The 15,252-nt window shown below is 38.5% G+C and overlaps 1 protein-coding gene across 1 annotated transcript; it reads right to left on the bottom strand.

Annotated features, from left to right (window-relative positions):
* Positions 1 to 323: 323 nt before the first annotated feature.
* Positions 324 to 11,942, bottom strand: LOC121257648 (deSI-like protein At4g17486). Its single transcript, XM_041158771.1, has 5 exons — positions 11,784 to 11,942; positions 11,444 to 11,665; positions 10,309 to 10,570; positions 1,620 to 1,687; positions 324 to 915 (listed from the first exon to the last, which is right to left on the bottom strand). The coding sequence occupies exons 2-5, from the start codon at positions 11,576 to 11,578 to the stop codon at positions 631 to 633; spliced, it is 750 nt and encodes a 249-aa protein (XP_041014705.1). The 5' UTR covers positions 11,579 to 11,665; positions 11,784 to 11,942; the 3' UTR covers positions 324 to 630.
* Positions 11,943 to 15,252: the final 3,310 nt, after the last annotated feature.

Raw genomic sequence — 15,252 nt, 5'->3', positions numbered from 1 at the left:
TACGATGGCCCTCACTGTCATGGAGTGTGATATATAATCGAAGCGCAATCTTCATGTTCTATATATCTAGAACTAGATTGTGATTTGCAGTTTGCTTCGAGTTTTCCTGGTTTATGCCTAAACCTTAAATGGTCCGACAGGCTGCCCGAGGACAATGCCTCCAAGTTCACTTGCACACTAACGCATTCATTTTTTTTAATGTACTTATGCTGCTGTAAGCAAGAGTAAATGAAATATATTTCTTCTTACTGGCCTCAAACTGCTCATCGGACTCGCATTCCCACCATGGTTTTCATTCAGCTCCATGTACATCTTAGGCACCGTAAAGACATGATTCCATAATAGCCTATAGTTCCCAGAGGCTGCAAACCAAAAGTGCAAGTTTTCCAAATATTGAATCCAACACAATGTACATTGATGGGATGCACACGACACAAGTGAGAAGGGGTTGTTCTCGATCACTATAAGACGGATAATGTGTAAAATGTGCTTCAGTTCTTTGGGGGCATATATGATTGGAAGAATCTAATCGATCAACAAATGGTAATGTTACATTGTACAAAACGAATAACATGTCAACCGCCTTTGCATGGTTTCAATGGCACACAGGGAGATTTTGGAATATACCATTCACATATCATGCCATGGCTGTGAGTTGTGCCGTAGAGGTGGCCCAGCACCCTGTTGCTGTGGCTGCCGACCTCCATCCACATCCTGATTCTCAATTTCTGAGCTACTAGATGGTTTTGCACCAGTAGTAATGAGGTTTTTAAACCAAGTAGCTTGAAATCTCGGAGTGCCTCTGTTTGAATTCCCAATGGACTCGGAAGAACCTGTGGCGTTGTTAGCAACACCTGCCAGGAAACGGTATGCCACTTTGCTTGCTGACACTATCTCTGTCTTAGCTTGCCTGAACTGCAATAACCACCGCAATATTATCACTTTTATTTTTCCCCTTAAACAGAAATAATCATATCATTTACCCTAATCCACCACTTAATCTTGGCCAAAGCCCAGGTTTAATTGCATGAAAGACAGCCTAAAAAGAAGGCATGGGTTTCAACTAAAACAAAACTATAAAGTTCAATGTTTTCTTATAAAAAGCAATCCACATAACCTTGTCATACAGAAGTAGGACCATTACACCATATCGGGTAGTGCTTGGTAGGACATGCACCAAAAACCTAAGCTGCACTAAGAAGAAGTTCTAGGCAATTTCAAACCAAGTACATTCCCAATGAGAGATATCTGCTTAACATTTTCCATGACAATGTTACTGTGGGCATCTTGACATTTAAACGTCTAACCAGCCAATTTTTAAAGAACGGAAATTAAATTTTAGAACACCTCAGCGCAGTAAGAACCAACTAGAAAGCCGAGGAATATTTGAATGGAATCAAGTAATGTACTGAGGGCATGCATTGATGGATGCAGAGAAAGCTAAGCCAGATAACTCAGGCTGTCATGCATACAAATGGCTTATTAGCGTGAAAACATAATGTGATTATAAAGAACCAATAGCATTTTAAAAAAATATCTCATCAATCAGATAAAAGATTGCATGGGAAGTCATTACTCCAGCAGGCTTTTACAATCATACATTCAAAATAGCTTCTCACCCGTATAGCTGTATTTCCTGCAACTTCCATGGCAGTGTCACCAGCGTTGGCAAAACGATTAACCCAACCTGTTGGAAAAGCTATAAGGATATGCACTCCAGAGTAGATTTGCAGAAGTAATCAGTGCTTTGAAATACAAAAGCGCACAGAAAAAATCCACTATGGCCATAACCCTATATCCAACTAAGTTCTCTTTCAAAGATATTATTCACCTTCTCACCCTTCCTCCTCCCCCCCCCCCCCCCAAAAAAAAAAAAAAAAACCCTCATCCCTTCACACAGAGAGAGAGAGAGATTCTATAGAATTTTAGAATGCAAATTCGAGTAAATATTCCAATCTTTTATGGAAATTAAAGCAAAAAATACAAGGCACGACATGCTAATATATTCAAGTATATATTCTATAAATGGAAAGATATGGAGATTCTTCAATCTCATATTAAGCATGTTTATCATCATGCATTCCCGATAATCTTGAACCATAATTTAAAATAATCAAAATCATATAGTTTTATTGTTTGAATTAAGTTATATGATGGCTGCTTGGTTTTAGTATTGTTTACCTCATTAATGTCGATTTGTTATGGTAGGCAAGTACAAAAACTTGTCAAAATGAGCATAATACAAGAGAAATTATATTTGCAGTCCTAAGGTGTGCATTTAGATTAGAGTGATTATGGGTTTCCCAAAACATTTAGTCATAGAATCAAAAAGTGTTTGTTTTGTCAAAGGATGGAAGCTCCATGTTTATCACTGAGAGAAGCTGGAAGGTAGTGAAGGAGATGAGGCTGGGGATGACAACGGTGCAATGGTTCGCCAAAACACTGAGGGGCTGTCTGAACGGTGAAAAAAAGGATTATTTCACTGCAGCAAGGGAGGGGAACAGAAGCTTCATTGCGCAGAGGTGTTCAAATGCCCGCAATCGCTACATGGCTTTAGTGGAGTACGGTGGTGGTGGTGGTGGTGGTGGTGGCAGACGTAGCTTTATATTTATACCAAAAGAGAGGGAGGGTCAGGGATGGAGGAGGATGGTGGTTGTGGGAGTTTGCAAAAGAGGTGGGAAATAAGGGTCGTCATAGAGGTGGGGTATTTTTAAAGCCATTGGCGGCGGTGAATCAACGTCAAACTCGGTCATACAGGGAGGCCTTGGTGCAGACAGTGGCGTCGGTGCAATCCTATGAGCGGAACAAAGTGTGGAGAAATGGGTGCTATGGTAGCAAATAGAGGAGACACCATAAGACACAGCAACGACTATAGGACTGAAGAATTTCCTCATGTAGTTGGTACAAGTACTCAGTGGAAAGGAGGTGGTGGCAAGCACCATGTGCAGAGAATGGTGTGCATAGAACATTCTTGGACGTAAAATCTCATCTGATCACACTGCATGAGAAAATGGACTCCTTAATACGGTGCTCTAAGGAAAATTATGACATGGGCCTGGGCTTCGAGGCAAAGGGTCCTAATCAGTCAAGAGTTAATAAAATGGGCTTGGAGGAAAGTGGATCCTTAGGGCCGTTGAAAGCTGACGGGCAGTTGAAGGGTGGACAAAGAATGGGCCACTCATTTAGGCCTCGGCCCATGGGGCAAAACAGAGCAAAGAGAAGATCGAGACCCAGCCCGTGGGGAGAAGTAAAGGGGTTGGTGATGTAGGGCCTTCCACCGGCAGAAACCGATAGACTTGCGACGGGCTAACTCGACAAAGGCTCCGATGGTGCAGTCGAAGGTGGAGTTGATGGGAGCTGAACCAAAAATGGTTTCTGACATTCCCTCACCACGAAGTGTTGGATCTCCGGCACAGCATGGACAGACAACATCGCTGATGGGTTTTTAGGTAGATTATCATGAGTGTTGTGTACAAACAACGCCGATAGAGGGTTTTCAGGTGGCACCCTCGCCAGCGAAGGGTTTTCAGCAGGAGGAGGGGGCCCAAGTGCTGTGTACAGAGGCTAGGAGTGATGGGGGTGTCGATGTACGGCCCTCACAGATGCTAGTGCCTACGCAAGGCTTCTTTTAGGAGGATTGTAGGTCTCCCTTTATTGAGGAGCAGATGGGGATGTCGATGGAGTCATAGTGGGCAAGTAGGGACAAGATTGACATGGTAGGGAGCCCACACCCCTAAACTATTTGTTACCAGGTCAGGTTAGAGCTTCTAATTGGGTTTTACATAAGGTATCAAAAATCGAAGCTGGACGCAATCAGATTAAGAAATCAAGATAAACCAATAATAATAAAAAAAAAACAGCGAGAACTAAAGAGATTAACACGGTCTATCAACTACAAGGGCAACTCAAGCAGAGAAAGATCCAAAGGGAGGGGCTAGCACTCTCTTTATGAAGCCCAAGAATGTATCTTCGAATGTTCGAGGGCTTAATGAGGCTAATGAGCGACTTCGGATAAAAAAACTTGCTTTGTGGGTGGAAGGTGGACATTGTGTGCTAGCAGGAAACCAAATTGACAGTCATTTCAAGAAGTATTGTTTGAAGCTTATGGAGCTGTCCATATGTGCATTGGGCTTAACTTGCATCAGTGGGGGCTTCAGGAGGAGTATTAGTTATGTGAGACAGAAGGGTGGTAGAGAAAATGGAGGAGTACATCGGAGAGTACATAGTGACATGCTCCTTTAAGAGTGTAGAAGATAATTTCATGTGGGCCTTTGCTAGTATATATGGGCCAAACTTGGACTGAGATAGAAGATTGTTATGGGATGAATTAGCTAGAGTTCATAGCTGGTGGGACCTGCCATGGTGCATTGGTGGAGACTTCAATGTTATAAGAAAGTAGGTTGCAGCCAACAATGATGAAATTCTTGGAGTGTATTTTCGATCTGGGATTGGTGGATATTCCTCTTATGGGAGGAACATACAAGTGGTCTTACAACCAAATGTGGTCTCGATTGGACAGATCCTTAGGAATGCTTGGGAAATGAGATGATATGAGAATTTTGTGAATGGTAGTAAGATGGTTTGTGAATAGTAGTGAGATTGTTTGAGTTAAGTATTTATAGAGTTTTGGGAAATGAGAGAAAAAGTTGAATAAGAAATATTATAAAGTTAAAATATTGTTAAAATATAATATTTTAATATTACTTTTGTTTTGGGATTTGACAAAATTGAATTGTTTTTATTTTTTATTTGGAAGTTTAGGAAAGTTGTAATGATTGGTTTGAAAAGCTTGTAGCGATTAGTTTGAAAGTGTTTATATTTGAATGTTGTTTGGGAAATAAATGAGATGGGATGAAATGAAACATGTTTCCAAACATCACCTTAGTCTCCTCGGAGTGGGAAATGAACTATTTGAAACTATGTCAAAAGAGACTTCCTCGCTTCTATTATGATCATTTCTCTATCTTGCTAGATTGTGGTGGTATTTAAGGAGGGACTTGGTATTTTAAATTCGAAAATGTTACTAAAAACAAAAGGTTTTGTCGAGAGGGTCAAGTAATTGTGGTCCTCATATCAGATTCACGACGCCCCTAAAAGCTTTGAAAAAAAAATTAAAGCTTTGAATGCCCAATCCTTCGGTGATATAGGCGAACCTAAGAAGTCCGTGTTGGCAAAGCTAGAGTAGTTAGAGTGGGTGCAGGAGGGTTGGGTTCTTTCTATGGAAGAATTCTCTAGGAAGACTAAGTTAATTTCAGAATTAGTGAGGGTTACCTTATTGGAGGAGATCTCCTGGTGCCAAAAATCATGAACATTGTGGTTGAAAGAAGGAGATCAAAACACGAAGTTTTTCCCTAGAGTGGCCAATTCCCATTGGAGAACTAATACCATTGAGATGCTAAACATAGATGGTGCTGTTTGCACAGAGGCCCCTATGATTCAAGAACATATTGCTGGTTTCTTTGAGCATTTGCTTACAGAACAAGTGGGGTGGAGGCCGAAGCTTGATGGACTACCCTTTGAGTCCATCAAGCAGTAGCATGTTTCTTGGCTGGGGAGGCCCTTCGAGGAGACAGAGGTTCATGGTGTGGTGAGGAGGATGGTCAAAGACAAAGCACTTGGTCCAGACGGATTTTCTATGGGATTTTTTCAATCATGTTGGGATGTGGTGAAGGAAGACCTAATGAAGGTGTTTCAGGAACTTTTTTTGGTTGGAAAATTTGAGAAAAACCTCAACGCCACTTTTATTTTGCTTATTCCCAAGAAGATCAGGGCATTGGAGGTGGACTATCGGCCCATTAGTCTTGTAAATGGGGTGTGTAAGATTATTTACAAGGTACTTGTCAATCCCCTTGGGGAGGTTTTGGGGCGGATCATACAAAACCCCAAAACACATTTGTAAGGAGTAGACAAATTTTGGACTCAGTTCTCATTACCAATGAATGCCTAGATAGTAGATTAAAATCTGACAATTTGGATATCTTATGTAAGTTGGATATGTAAAAGGCCTACGATCAAGTAAATTGGGAGTTCTTACTTTACTTGCTTGAGAGATGTAACTTTGGAGAGAGATGGAGCTCATGGATCAGGTAGTGCATATCAATGGCGAAGTTCTCTGTTTTGGTGAATAGCAGTCTGGTGGGTTTCTTCAATAGCTCCCATGGTTTAAGATAGGGGGATCCTTTGTCCCCACTCCCGTTTGTCATTGTCATGGAGGCGCTAAGTAAAATGATCTCGGCCTTGGTTAACCGTGACTGGTTTTTCAGTCAGTGATACTCTTAGGTATCGTTTGGATAGTGAGTTGAAATGAGATGGGTTGAAATGAAAATTGAATAAAATTATGTTAGAATATTATTTTTTTTTAATATTATTATTGTTTTGAAAATTGAAAAAGTTGAATTGTTTATTATATTTTATGTGAAATTTTAGGAAAATTATAATGATGAGATAAGATGAAAAACTTTCACTATCCAAACGAGGCCTTAACATTTCTCACTTATTGTTTGCAGATAATACTCTAATATTTTGTGAGGCAGAACAAAGCCAGATTTAGGCACTGAGGGCACTTCTACTATGTTTTGAGGTTGTATCTGGCTTGAAATGAAAAGTGAACTTAGCCAAGTCAGAATTGGTTCCAGTTGGTAACACTTGCAACATCCGGCAACTGGCTAGCACTCTTGGATGTAAGGTTTCCTCTCTTCCCATGAATTATCTTGGTCTTCCTCTAGGGGCCGCCTCAAGGGCTATACCTATCTAGGATACAGTAATTGAGAAGATGGAACATAGATTGACAAGGTGGAAGAGATTGTACTTGTCGAAAGGTGGCAGGATCACCTTAATCAAGAGCACTCTGTCAAATTTATCAACTTACTTTTTATCGTTATTCCCAATTCCAATGAGTGTGGCGACCTATATTGAAAAATTTTATCGCGATTTCCTTTGGAGTAGTCTAGGGGATGAATTTCAATTCCACCTGATTAAGTGGAGATAAGGTATGCTCCCCAATTTCTTCTAGTGTGTTGGGTATTAGAAATATGAGGGTTTTCAATTGGGCCCTTCTTGGGAAATGGTCGTGGCGATACAATAAGGAACCGGAAGCTTTATGGAAGTCGGTGATTAATTGTAAGTATGGGGGTATGTGGGGGAGGTGGAGCACTAGGGAGGTACAAGGGGCTTCTGGAGTGGGAGTTTGGAAGCATATTAGACAAGGATGGGGGTTTTTGCTTGTCACACTAGACTTGTGCTAGGAGATGGTTCAAGAATAAAACTCTAGTACGGCTTATGGTGTGGAGATAACGCCCTCAAGGACTCATTTCCTTCTATCTTCAATATTGAAGGTGAGAAAGAAGCTTCAGTGGCAGAACTCATGGAGATATCTGGTGACTAGTCCAATGGAATGTGAGCTTTACTAGGGCAGCCCAAGATTGGGAAGTTGACAGCTTTGAAGATTTCTTTAGACTCTCATACTCCATAAAACCGAGCCCTCAAAGATTTGACACATGGTGGGTACCCGCAAGTAAAGGGATATTCTCGGTTTACTCTTTCTATAAGTCTCTCACACAATTGCCGAACGATCACTTTCCATGGAGAACGATATGGAGAAATAAAGCGCCTCCCAAAGTGGCTTTTTTGCTTGGACAACTTCTCTGGGTAAGATTTTGACGACGGATAACTGATGAAAATGCAAGATGATTATAGAAGACTGGTGTTGTATGTGCAAAAACAGTGGTGAGACTGTGGATCATCTTCTCCTGCATTGTGAGGTTGCTAGAGCATTATAGGAAGATGTATTCAAACAGTTAGAGCTAGCCTAGGTTATGCCTTCTATAGTGGTTGAGTTTTTGGCCAGTTGGAAAAATCTAGGCTATATTCCACAAATTACAGCTATGTGGAAGATGGATCCTATTTTTATTATGTGGAGCATATGGCAGGAACGTAATGACCGGATGTTTGAGGACAAGCAGCGCTCATTAGAGGAGCTTAGATTATTTTTTGTTAGAGCTTTGTTTTTATGGGCAAAAGCTGTTGATTTCAATGGCTTTGATTTTTATGATTTTCTTGTTTCCACTTCTTCCTAGATAAGTGTTACCTCTTGTATACCATTTTGTGTACTTGGGCTATGTCTATTCTTATTAATACAATCGTTTACTTATTAAAAAAAGGTGTGCAAGGCTGCAAGCCCCATGCACTCCTTTTGAAAAAATATAGGTAAATCTAGGACCTACAAGAAAAATATTTTTTTTAATGATGGACCCCACTTTTTTTCAAATGGAGTGTGCGGAGATTGCACACCCTATGACTGTATCTAGCATTACTTAGGGACTAAAAAACTTTCCATAAACAAAACTAAAGAAAAAGAAACCTCCAACAAGTGCCGGTCTGCTGCCCCTTATGAAATGCTATTAGGGTTTATCTAACTCTTTATAAACAAAATAAAGCAGCCATAAAAGTTCACCCTAAAGACTTTGCTAGTTTAATACTTCGCATTAAAACGGTTAATTTTTTAAGCTTATGGGTTGTAATGATTTGGTATGTTGGTTGAGTTTCTTATTTAAGATTGCTGAAGTGTTCAGTTTACAGGATGTTGAATCTTGGTGCTATAATATGAATATTATGTAACATTCTATCCTCCACCAGAAGAGGGTGTTACACACCATTGGGTAACTCTTTAGCCAATAAGATAGCAAAAATTACTCCAACAGGTGAGACCATGAGACTGCTTCCTTCTATAATCTGAAGCAGTTGCCAAAAATTTCTTCTAGACTTAATAAACTTGACAAATATGGTATGCCATAGCTTCGTTGGCCCAAGTAGCTTTCTATATTGTTTTATACTTTGTTTCAGTGTCATTTGCTTTGCTTTCTCTACTTTTATCTTGGAACGACTAGTTGTTATATAACCTTACAACAAGATCTTATTGCTAGTAAACACAATATTTCTTCGTAAAAAATAAGGATTTTAATAAAATTCTAAGGTACAGTCTATTTATGAACACAAAAAAAAAATGGAGATATAAAATCCTCCAACATAAAAGTCTTCAGACCACAGCAAAACATGGACACAGAACAACACAAACAATACCGCGTGAGAAAATGAATGGACTGAATGAAATTATTGCAAAGCATGGGAACTAAATAAATGTTTTGTGCTTAATTCAAGAAAGCCTCATTCTCGTTGCCGAGGCTGCCTACAAGAGTCCTGTTCAAGAAGCCCATCCTATGGGCCAATATAGATAACCAACTGGGCAATGACACTGCATAAAAATACGAAGAGAGATTCATGAATTTCCTTCTCAGGAACAGAGAACGACACCTAACTCTATTGAAATTACAATTTCTTCCCCATTTACAAATTATATATTCAATTTTGATCCAGGGCTGTTCTTCCAAATCTAGTTAATCTTGTACCATGAAACAGGAATTGCAGAAGGAAAATTTTACATGCCACACTATCATCGCATCTTATCCCATGATTATGAGGTGGCAAGGCCCTCCAACCTTTGAATATTTTTTTTCAATTATCCAATGGTGATGAAAAGTGTCACATTTACAAAGAGAGGAAAGTGGGATAATGGTGCAGTATATAGCATTACTCATTGCAAAAACCTATTTGGTAAGAGAAGTTTAAACAAAGTTATAATACTGTCAACCCTTACCCACTTTTCTTCCTCTGAGAATGCATCTATAGTAAGGTTGACTGTCTGATTTGATTAATTTTGTTTTCTTGTAAACCAAGAACTCGTGGATGGGTATTCTAGGAATAAAAATTATTTTGTGTATTTCCGTAACATATCTATCAACAGTAGTATATGCGGGGTAGAAATAGATAATCTCCATTCCTTAAACCATGGAGGCGTTTTTGGGGACCAATTTGATGTGATAAACAAAGAGTTCTCAAGAAGGGTATCACATTTACAGCCTCAACACCAAATATGCCCATGTCAAGAAGAATTTCTCATTCACAATGGTCAAAAGATATGCAATCTACATCCCTCCTCCTCCGTATGCTAACTAAGACCCAGCAAAGAGTTAAACAAGGAGCATATCAATATATTAAGTCACCAGATGAAAGTAGGTCATCAAAACACACTTTCTTCATCTTCTCTTTTATTGACAGATTTGATTCCACCATAACCTGGCTATTCAGCATTTGCATTCTAAAGGAGTAAGAAAATTGCTTCAAATATGTCAAAGGAGCAGTAGATACAAGTCCAACAAACTACTAATAACCAAAACCTAAAGTATCACAGCATAAACATTCAAGCTCAAGAACAGCTAGTATATACATCATGAACCTAGATTACATTTTTACCTGGAAGTTTTGGCACTCCAAGTCTCTCGCAGAACTCATCACAGAAGTGATTACAGTTTTTTGACAACAAGTCATATGAACTCCCAGGCCACTCTCTACTAAGTTCCCTTAAGATCTGATTTACCTTGAAGATTGAAAAGCTTGTTTGTCCAAGAACAATGCATTCACGATAAGTGTACATTGGATTCTTCCCAGAAGGGCAACTGAAAACACCAGTTCCTTGTTCGCAGAAACCAAATGACCATTCGTCCTCTCCATAAACCTGTTATATACATATAGCATAAAAAATCCAATTACCTCTACAAGCGCTCTAGTGATCATAACTAATAAACACAACCCAAAGCTTAATATGGTAAAAATACATAGGGGATAACATATACCCAATGAAAGCATGTTCCAATAATTCTAAAAAGGGAAAGGAATAAAAAAGCGTAAGGTGAAACATTTTCACAAGAGAAAAAGAGTGTCGATGCCAATGAAATGTGGAAATACAACATCTCGGAGATATTAACATAGCATAACCTGATGTAGGCCATATGTAAGGGCCTTCAAAGATACCTTCACAATCAAATAAAGGCGTACAACTGCATTTCTTTACTCAAATGCAAGTTTTTTTTTTTTTTTTGGGTTCATCAGTGAGACTATTTTGAAGCAAGTATTTCGACCGAAAAGCACTGGAGGATTTTTGAGAACGTGTTTATGGGTTTGAGTAGCTCGAGGTTATTTTGCGTAGCCACTGGCCTCGTCTCTCTACCTTTCTTTCTATGATTTAAAAATTGGCTCCTCATTTGGGTGGTATACCCCCACCCCACAAAAAAATTTCATCAATAGGGTTGTAAAACCCAAATCTTATGGCTTAGATCGCTGCTAAATCAATCAATCTACATAGATCTTACGACGCTATAGGCACATAAAGAGATAAATGGAATTATGGGTTTTAGCAAATGCCAACAAAATAAAATATGCTCCAGCAATATTTCCCCCAAAAGTAAAATTTTCAAGAACCCAAATGAAACCCCAAGAGCTTAATCTGTCGTCACGGCACTAAATGACATACCAACCGACAAATGCATGCATACATATATATGGAGAGAGAGAGCGAGAGAGAGAGAGAGAGAGAGAGAGAGAGAGAGACCTGGACAGCGCTGTGGAAAATACCACCGAGGCCAATACCGTCTTTGAAGATCTTGTTGATGTGAAGAATGGTGTTATTGGTCTTGTCCGATCCACTATTAGTGACGTCGTATATGTGCACTATCACCTCCGTCATCTCTTTCTTCTTCTTCTTCTTCTTCTTCTTCACGAAGACCCCGTCCTCTATCTGTCTCTATCTCTCGCTAAACACAGTTGAGATTGCCTGGCTAAAGAAAGAGGGAATTCATTTTCAAGAATGGGAAAGCGCCTATTTCCTGTCTCGCCTCCGTAAAAAGTTGCAATCTTTTAAATGAAAAAAAGAAAAAGGCAATATTGTGGACCTCCTCCTCAACTTTTCCTCCTCGCCTCTCTATGTCTGCTGCTAGCCTGCTATTCCCTTTTTCCTGAGATGCCTCCTCCCCTTGGATTTCTTTTCTTTCTAATACATAGCACAAAAGGAAGAAACTTGAGAGAGAGAGAGAGAGTTTACCTATTATTAGATTTTTAAACTTAAATGAATTCAAGAATTTTTTTTTTTTTTTTTTCATTTGGAATTATAAAACAATGAAATATCATTAATAATTACATAAAGAACGGCTCACGTAAAAACCACCGATTTTAAATTCAAAAGAAAAATTTTATTTATTATTTTATTATTTTTATTTTTTGTGTATGATTTAGAAATGAAGAGTAGAATAATTCAATTTAAAATATTTAAAAAATAAATATATTATGTAAACCCAAAATTGCATATAATTAACAAAAAAAAAAATAGAAAAGCAAGGCGAAAAACAGAAGCAAACCCCGCTCTTGCTTGGGAGTTGATTGAGTGGATAAGAGGTGGCCCTACATAGTCTTGCAATCCATCATGGAGGGGGTGACAGACGCAACATTATAGCCCATGAATAAATTTTTGCAACCTCTTCATACTCTATACTCTATATTTTTTTTTAATTTTTTTTTTCTTTTATCAAATATTTATTATATAAATAATGAATAAAAAATTTGAAATAATTTTAAAAAAATAAACTAAAAAAAAATTAAAAATTTAAAAATTTAAAAAAATATGGAATGTGAAGTGTGAAGTGTGGAGTGTGGTAGAAGTTATGTAGCAAAACTCATAACCCATAACTACAATTTGAGAGAAATAAATGAATGAATGTTGTTTTAGAAAAATAAAAAATGTATAATAATACACCTATGGAGATTAAAAAATAAAAAAGAAATAAAATGGGCAATTGTGAAGCCTTGTAGTTGTAGGTTGACATGATATCCAACATAAATAAATTAATAGAACTATTTGAAAGTTTTTACACCGCACATCATCATGTGACATAATTTAATTTGTAAGATTTAAATTTTAAAATTTATCTTTCAAATCAAATTATAACATATATTTTAAATAAAATCTCAAAAAGAAAGAAAGAGTTGGATGAAAAATAAGCTATTGTAGTTGATAGGATCTCATATGTAGTAGAATAATATACAAGGCTGCTACGCATAGGATAGATCAAAAAGAAAGAGCTGCTAAAATTGTTTGTCACATGAGACTTTCCTCACTCAATTATATTAAGATAAGAATATTAAGATGAGAGTCAGGACGAGTCCTAAGGGAAGCAGTTATACTATGATCTCCTACATTCCACTAGTTAGTAGTAAGTATAGTTACTCTAGCTAGATCTAATTCCTTCTTGTGTTTGTCCTTACTCTCTTTTTTCTTACTAACTAGTTGAACTTCGATTTCCACAAGATCCTTCCACTCTCTCTCTAGAGTCTATTCACACAGCCTAATGATAACCCACTCCTCAATGGAGTTCCTGTTCACCCCAAAAAAATTAACCAAACTCCAAATCTCACAACACAAACGAATTTGGATTCTCTGATCTCGCAAACTAAAGCATTCTCTTGGAAAGACCTCAAGCTTGAACTTGAAGTGAAAGAAGCAAAAAGAAAACATCGAAGCTTGCATTAGTAGGGCGTCTAGTTGCTGCATGCCCATTGAATAGTCATCCATGCAAACATCAAAGCCACATGGGATTTGATACAGAAATTCCTAATTGAAAACCTGGAAGCTAACTTATTTCTATTTACCTTACAATCCTCACAAGACAAGCAACGAATCATCAACTGAGCCCCATGAAATTTCAAATGACACTTGCTAATTCTCAAGTCATGGTCACCCAGCTCCACTCTATTGAACCATCAAACTTTCTACAGCTCCACTCTATTGAACCATCAAACTTTCTACATACAGACTCATGGCCTCCCACTGGACCACATAACACAAGAAAATGTTATACATACTGGGATGGTCTTGGATAACCTAATTGAGGTTGAAAAAGACTCTAAATTCAGAATTACATGTAGGAAATTCATCAGGATCAAAGTGGAAATTGATATCACTTTTCCATTGCAACAAGGTTTCACTCTTCCTAGAGACTACAACATTGATACGTGGGCGGCATTCAAATATGAAAGATTGTCGCTTGTGATAGATTGGGTCACTTTCAAATATTCTACACATCCCTCAAACCAATCCTGACTGATCTACCATATGGACCATGGATACGAGCTAAAAATCCCAACGTGAATCACTCTTAAGCAATCCTACCCATAACCCCTTAATCCCAAGCCAAGAAATAGAACTACACCCATCCCCCACCATCTCTTGGCCCCCACAAATATCATAGATCAAACCTGATCCAAAGGGGAAAGGGATACATGTAGAAGGAATAATTGAAACCCAAAGGGAGAGCAATGCAACCTCAATGCAATTGGAAAGCCCACACCTCAGTAGGCTATCAACACATTTTTTGGCAATCTGAGGCAAATATCTACAGTGGCATAGCTTCAATCATCTTGACATTAACCTGACGGTTCCAACCACACCCAAAACGAACAGAGAATAAATAAATTATTTCACTATTAATGCAATCCCATCATCATCATCATCAACTAAGACAAGATTGCAACTCCCATCATTAGGGGAAATTATACCCACAATGGAGACAACTCACGGCTATAGGCTTTAATAAAAGCAGAGCGTCTAGAGGGATCCCACCCTTCAATAGCAGAGAGTCAGAAGAAGAAAGCCCTTTACTACTCTTAGTGGAGACAACTCCAGTCAGCAATGCAAGGCTTCAATGCACAGCAGATCAAACATAAGGCCTACCAATACTTGGCCCTTTAGAGTAAGTCCATCTACCCCCTCTCTCATTTTATATTGCAATGCTCATTTAGGAATGATCAAGTCCAGTTAGCCTCAAGTACTAAATCAAGTAGCCCAAAAATCACAAGTATGCTGATCAATATAACACCCACTATTGAGCTCCCCACCAGTGCAGATAGCCCAACAGGAGTGACAGAACCCCCCCCCCCTCCCCCTCCCCCCAAAAAAAAAAAAAAACTCTTGACAAAGTCAAAAACAACCATTGAAGAAAAAATCACACAAAAATAAACCTTTGTGTGGAGAAAAACCAGAGCCTCCCAAACTCAACCCCGACAACTCAAATATGGCCATTATGGTTTTGGAATTGAAAATTGACTCTGTGGGGAAAATAAAGAAATACAGAGAACAATCAAGGGCCACCTCAGATCCCACTCACCCTTGTTTAGAAAACCCAAAAAAGCTGAAGAGGCAAGCTAAAAAATGTCTCCCCCAATTATATGAAGACATTGGTTTGGAATTGTAAGGGACTAACCCGACCCAAAACAATAAGATCTCTAGGGGCCAAAATTAGGAAATATAATCTGGACATTATATTTATGTTGAAAACCATGGTGCCTGCAGAACATACCTTAGCTATTATA

Source organism: Juglans microcarpa x Juglans regia, chromosome 3S (genome assembly GCF_004785595.1).
Source record: "Juglans microcarpa x Juglans regia isolate MS1-56 chromosome 3S, Jm3101_v1.0, whole genome shotgun sequence".
Lineage (NCBI taxonomy): Eukaryota > Viridiplantae > Streptophyta > Magnoliopsida > Fagales > Juglandaceae > Juglans > Juglans microcarpa x Juglans regia.
The sequence above is the reverse complement of the archived record's forward strand: the minus strand, read 5'-3'. Positions and strand labels throughout refer to the sequence as shown.

What these genes read in the sequence shown, in the direction of transcription:
- LOC121257648 (XM_041158771.1), bottom strand. Translation starts at nt 11,578, where the DNA reads ATGACGGAGGTGATAGTGCACATATACGACGTCACTAATAGTGGATCG. An exon ending in TGGAGTGCCAAAACTTCCAG is followed by an intron (nt 1,688 to 10,308) that starts GTAAAAATGTAA and finishes CTTTTCCAACAG; the next exon opens with GTTGGGTTAATCGTTTTGCC. An exon ending in CAGGAAATACAGCTATACGG is followed by an intron (nt 916 to 1,619) that starts GTGAGAAGCTAT and finishes TGGTTATTGCAG; the next exon opens with TTCAGGCAAGCTAAGACAGA.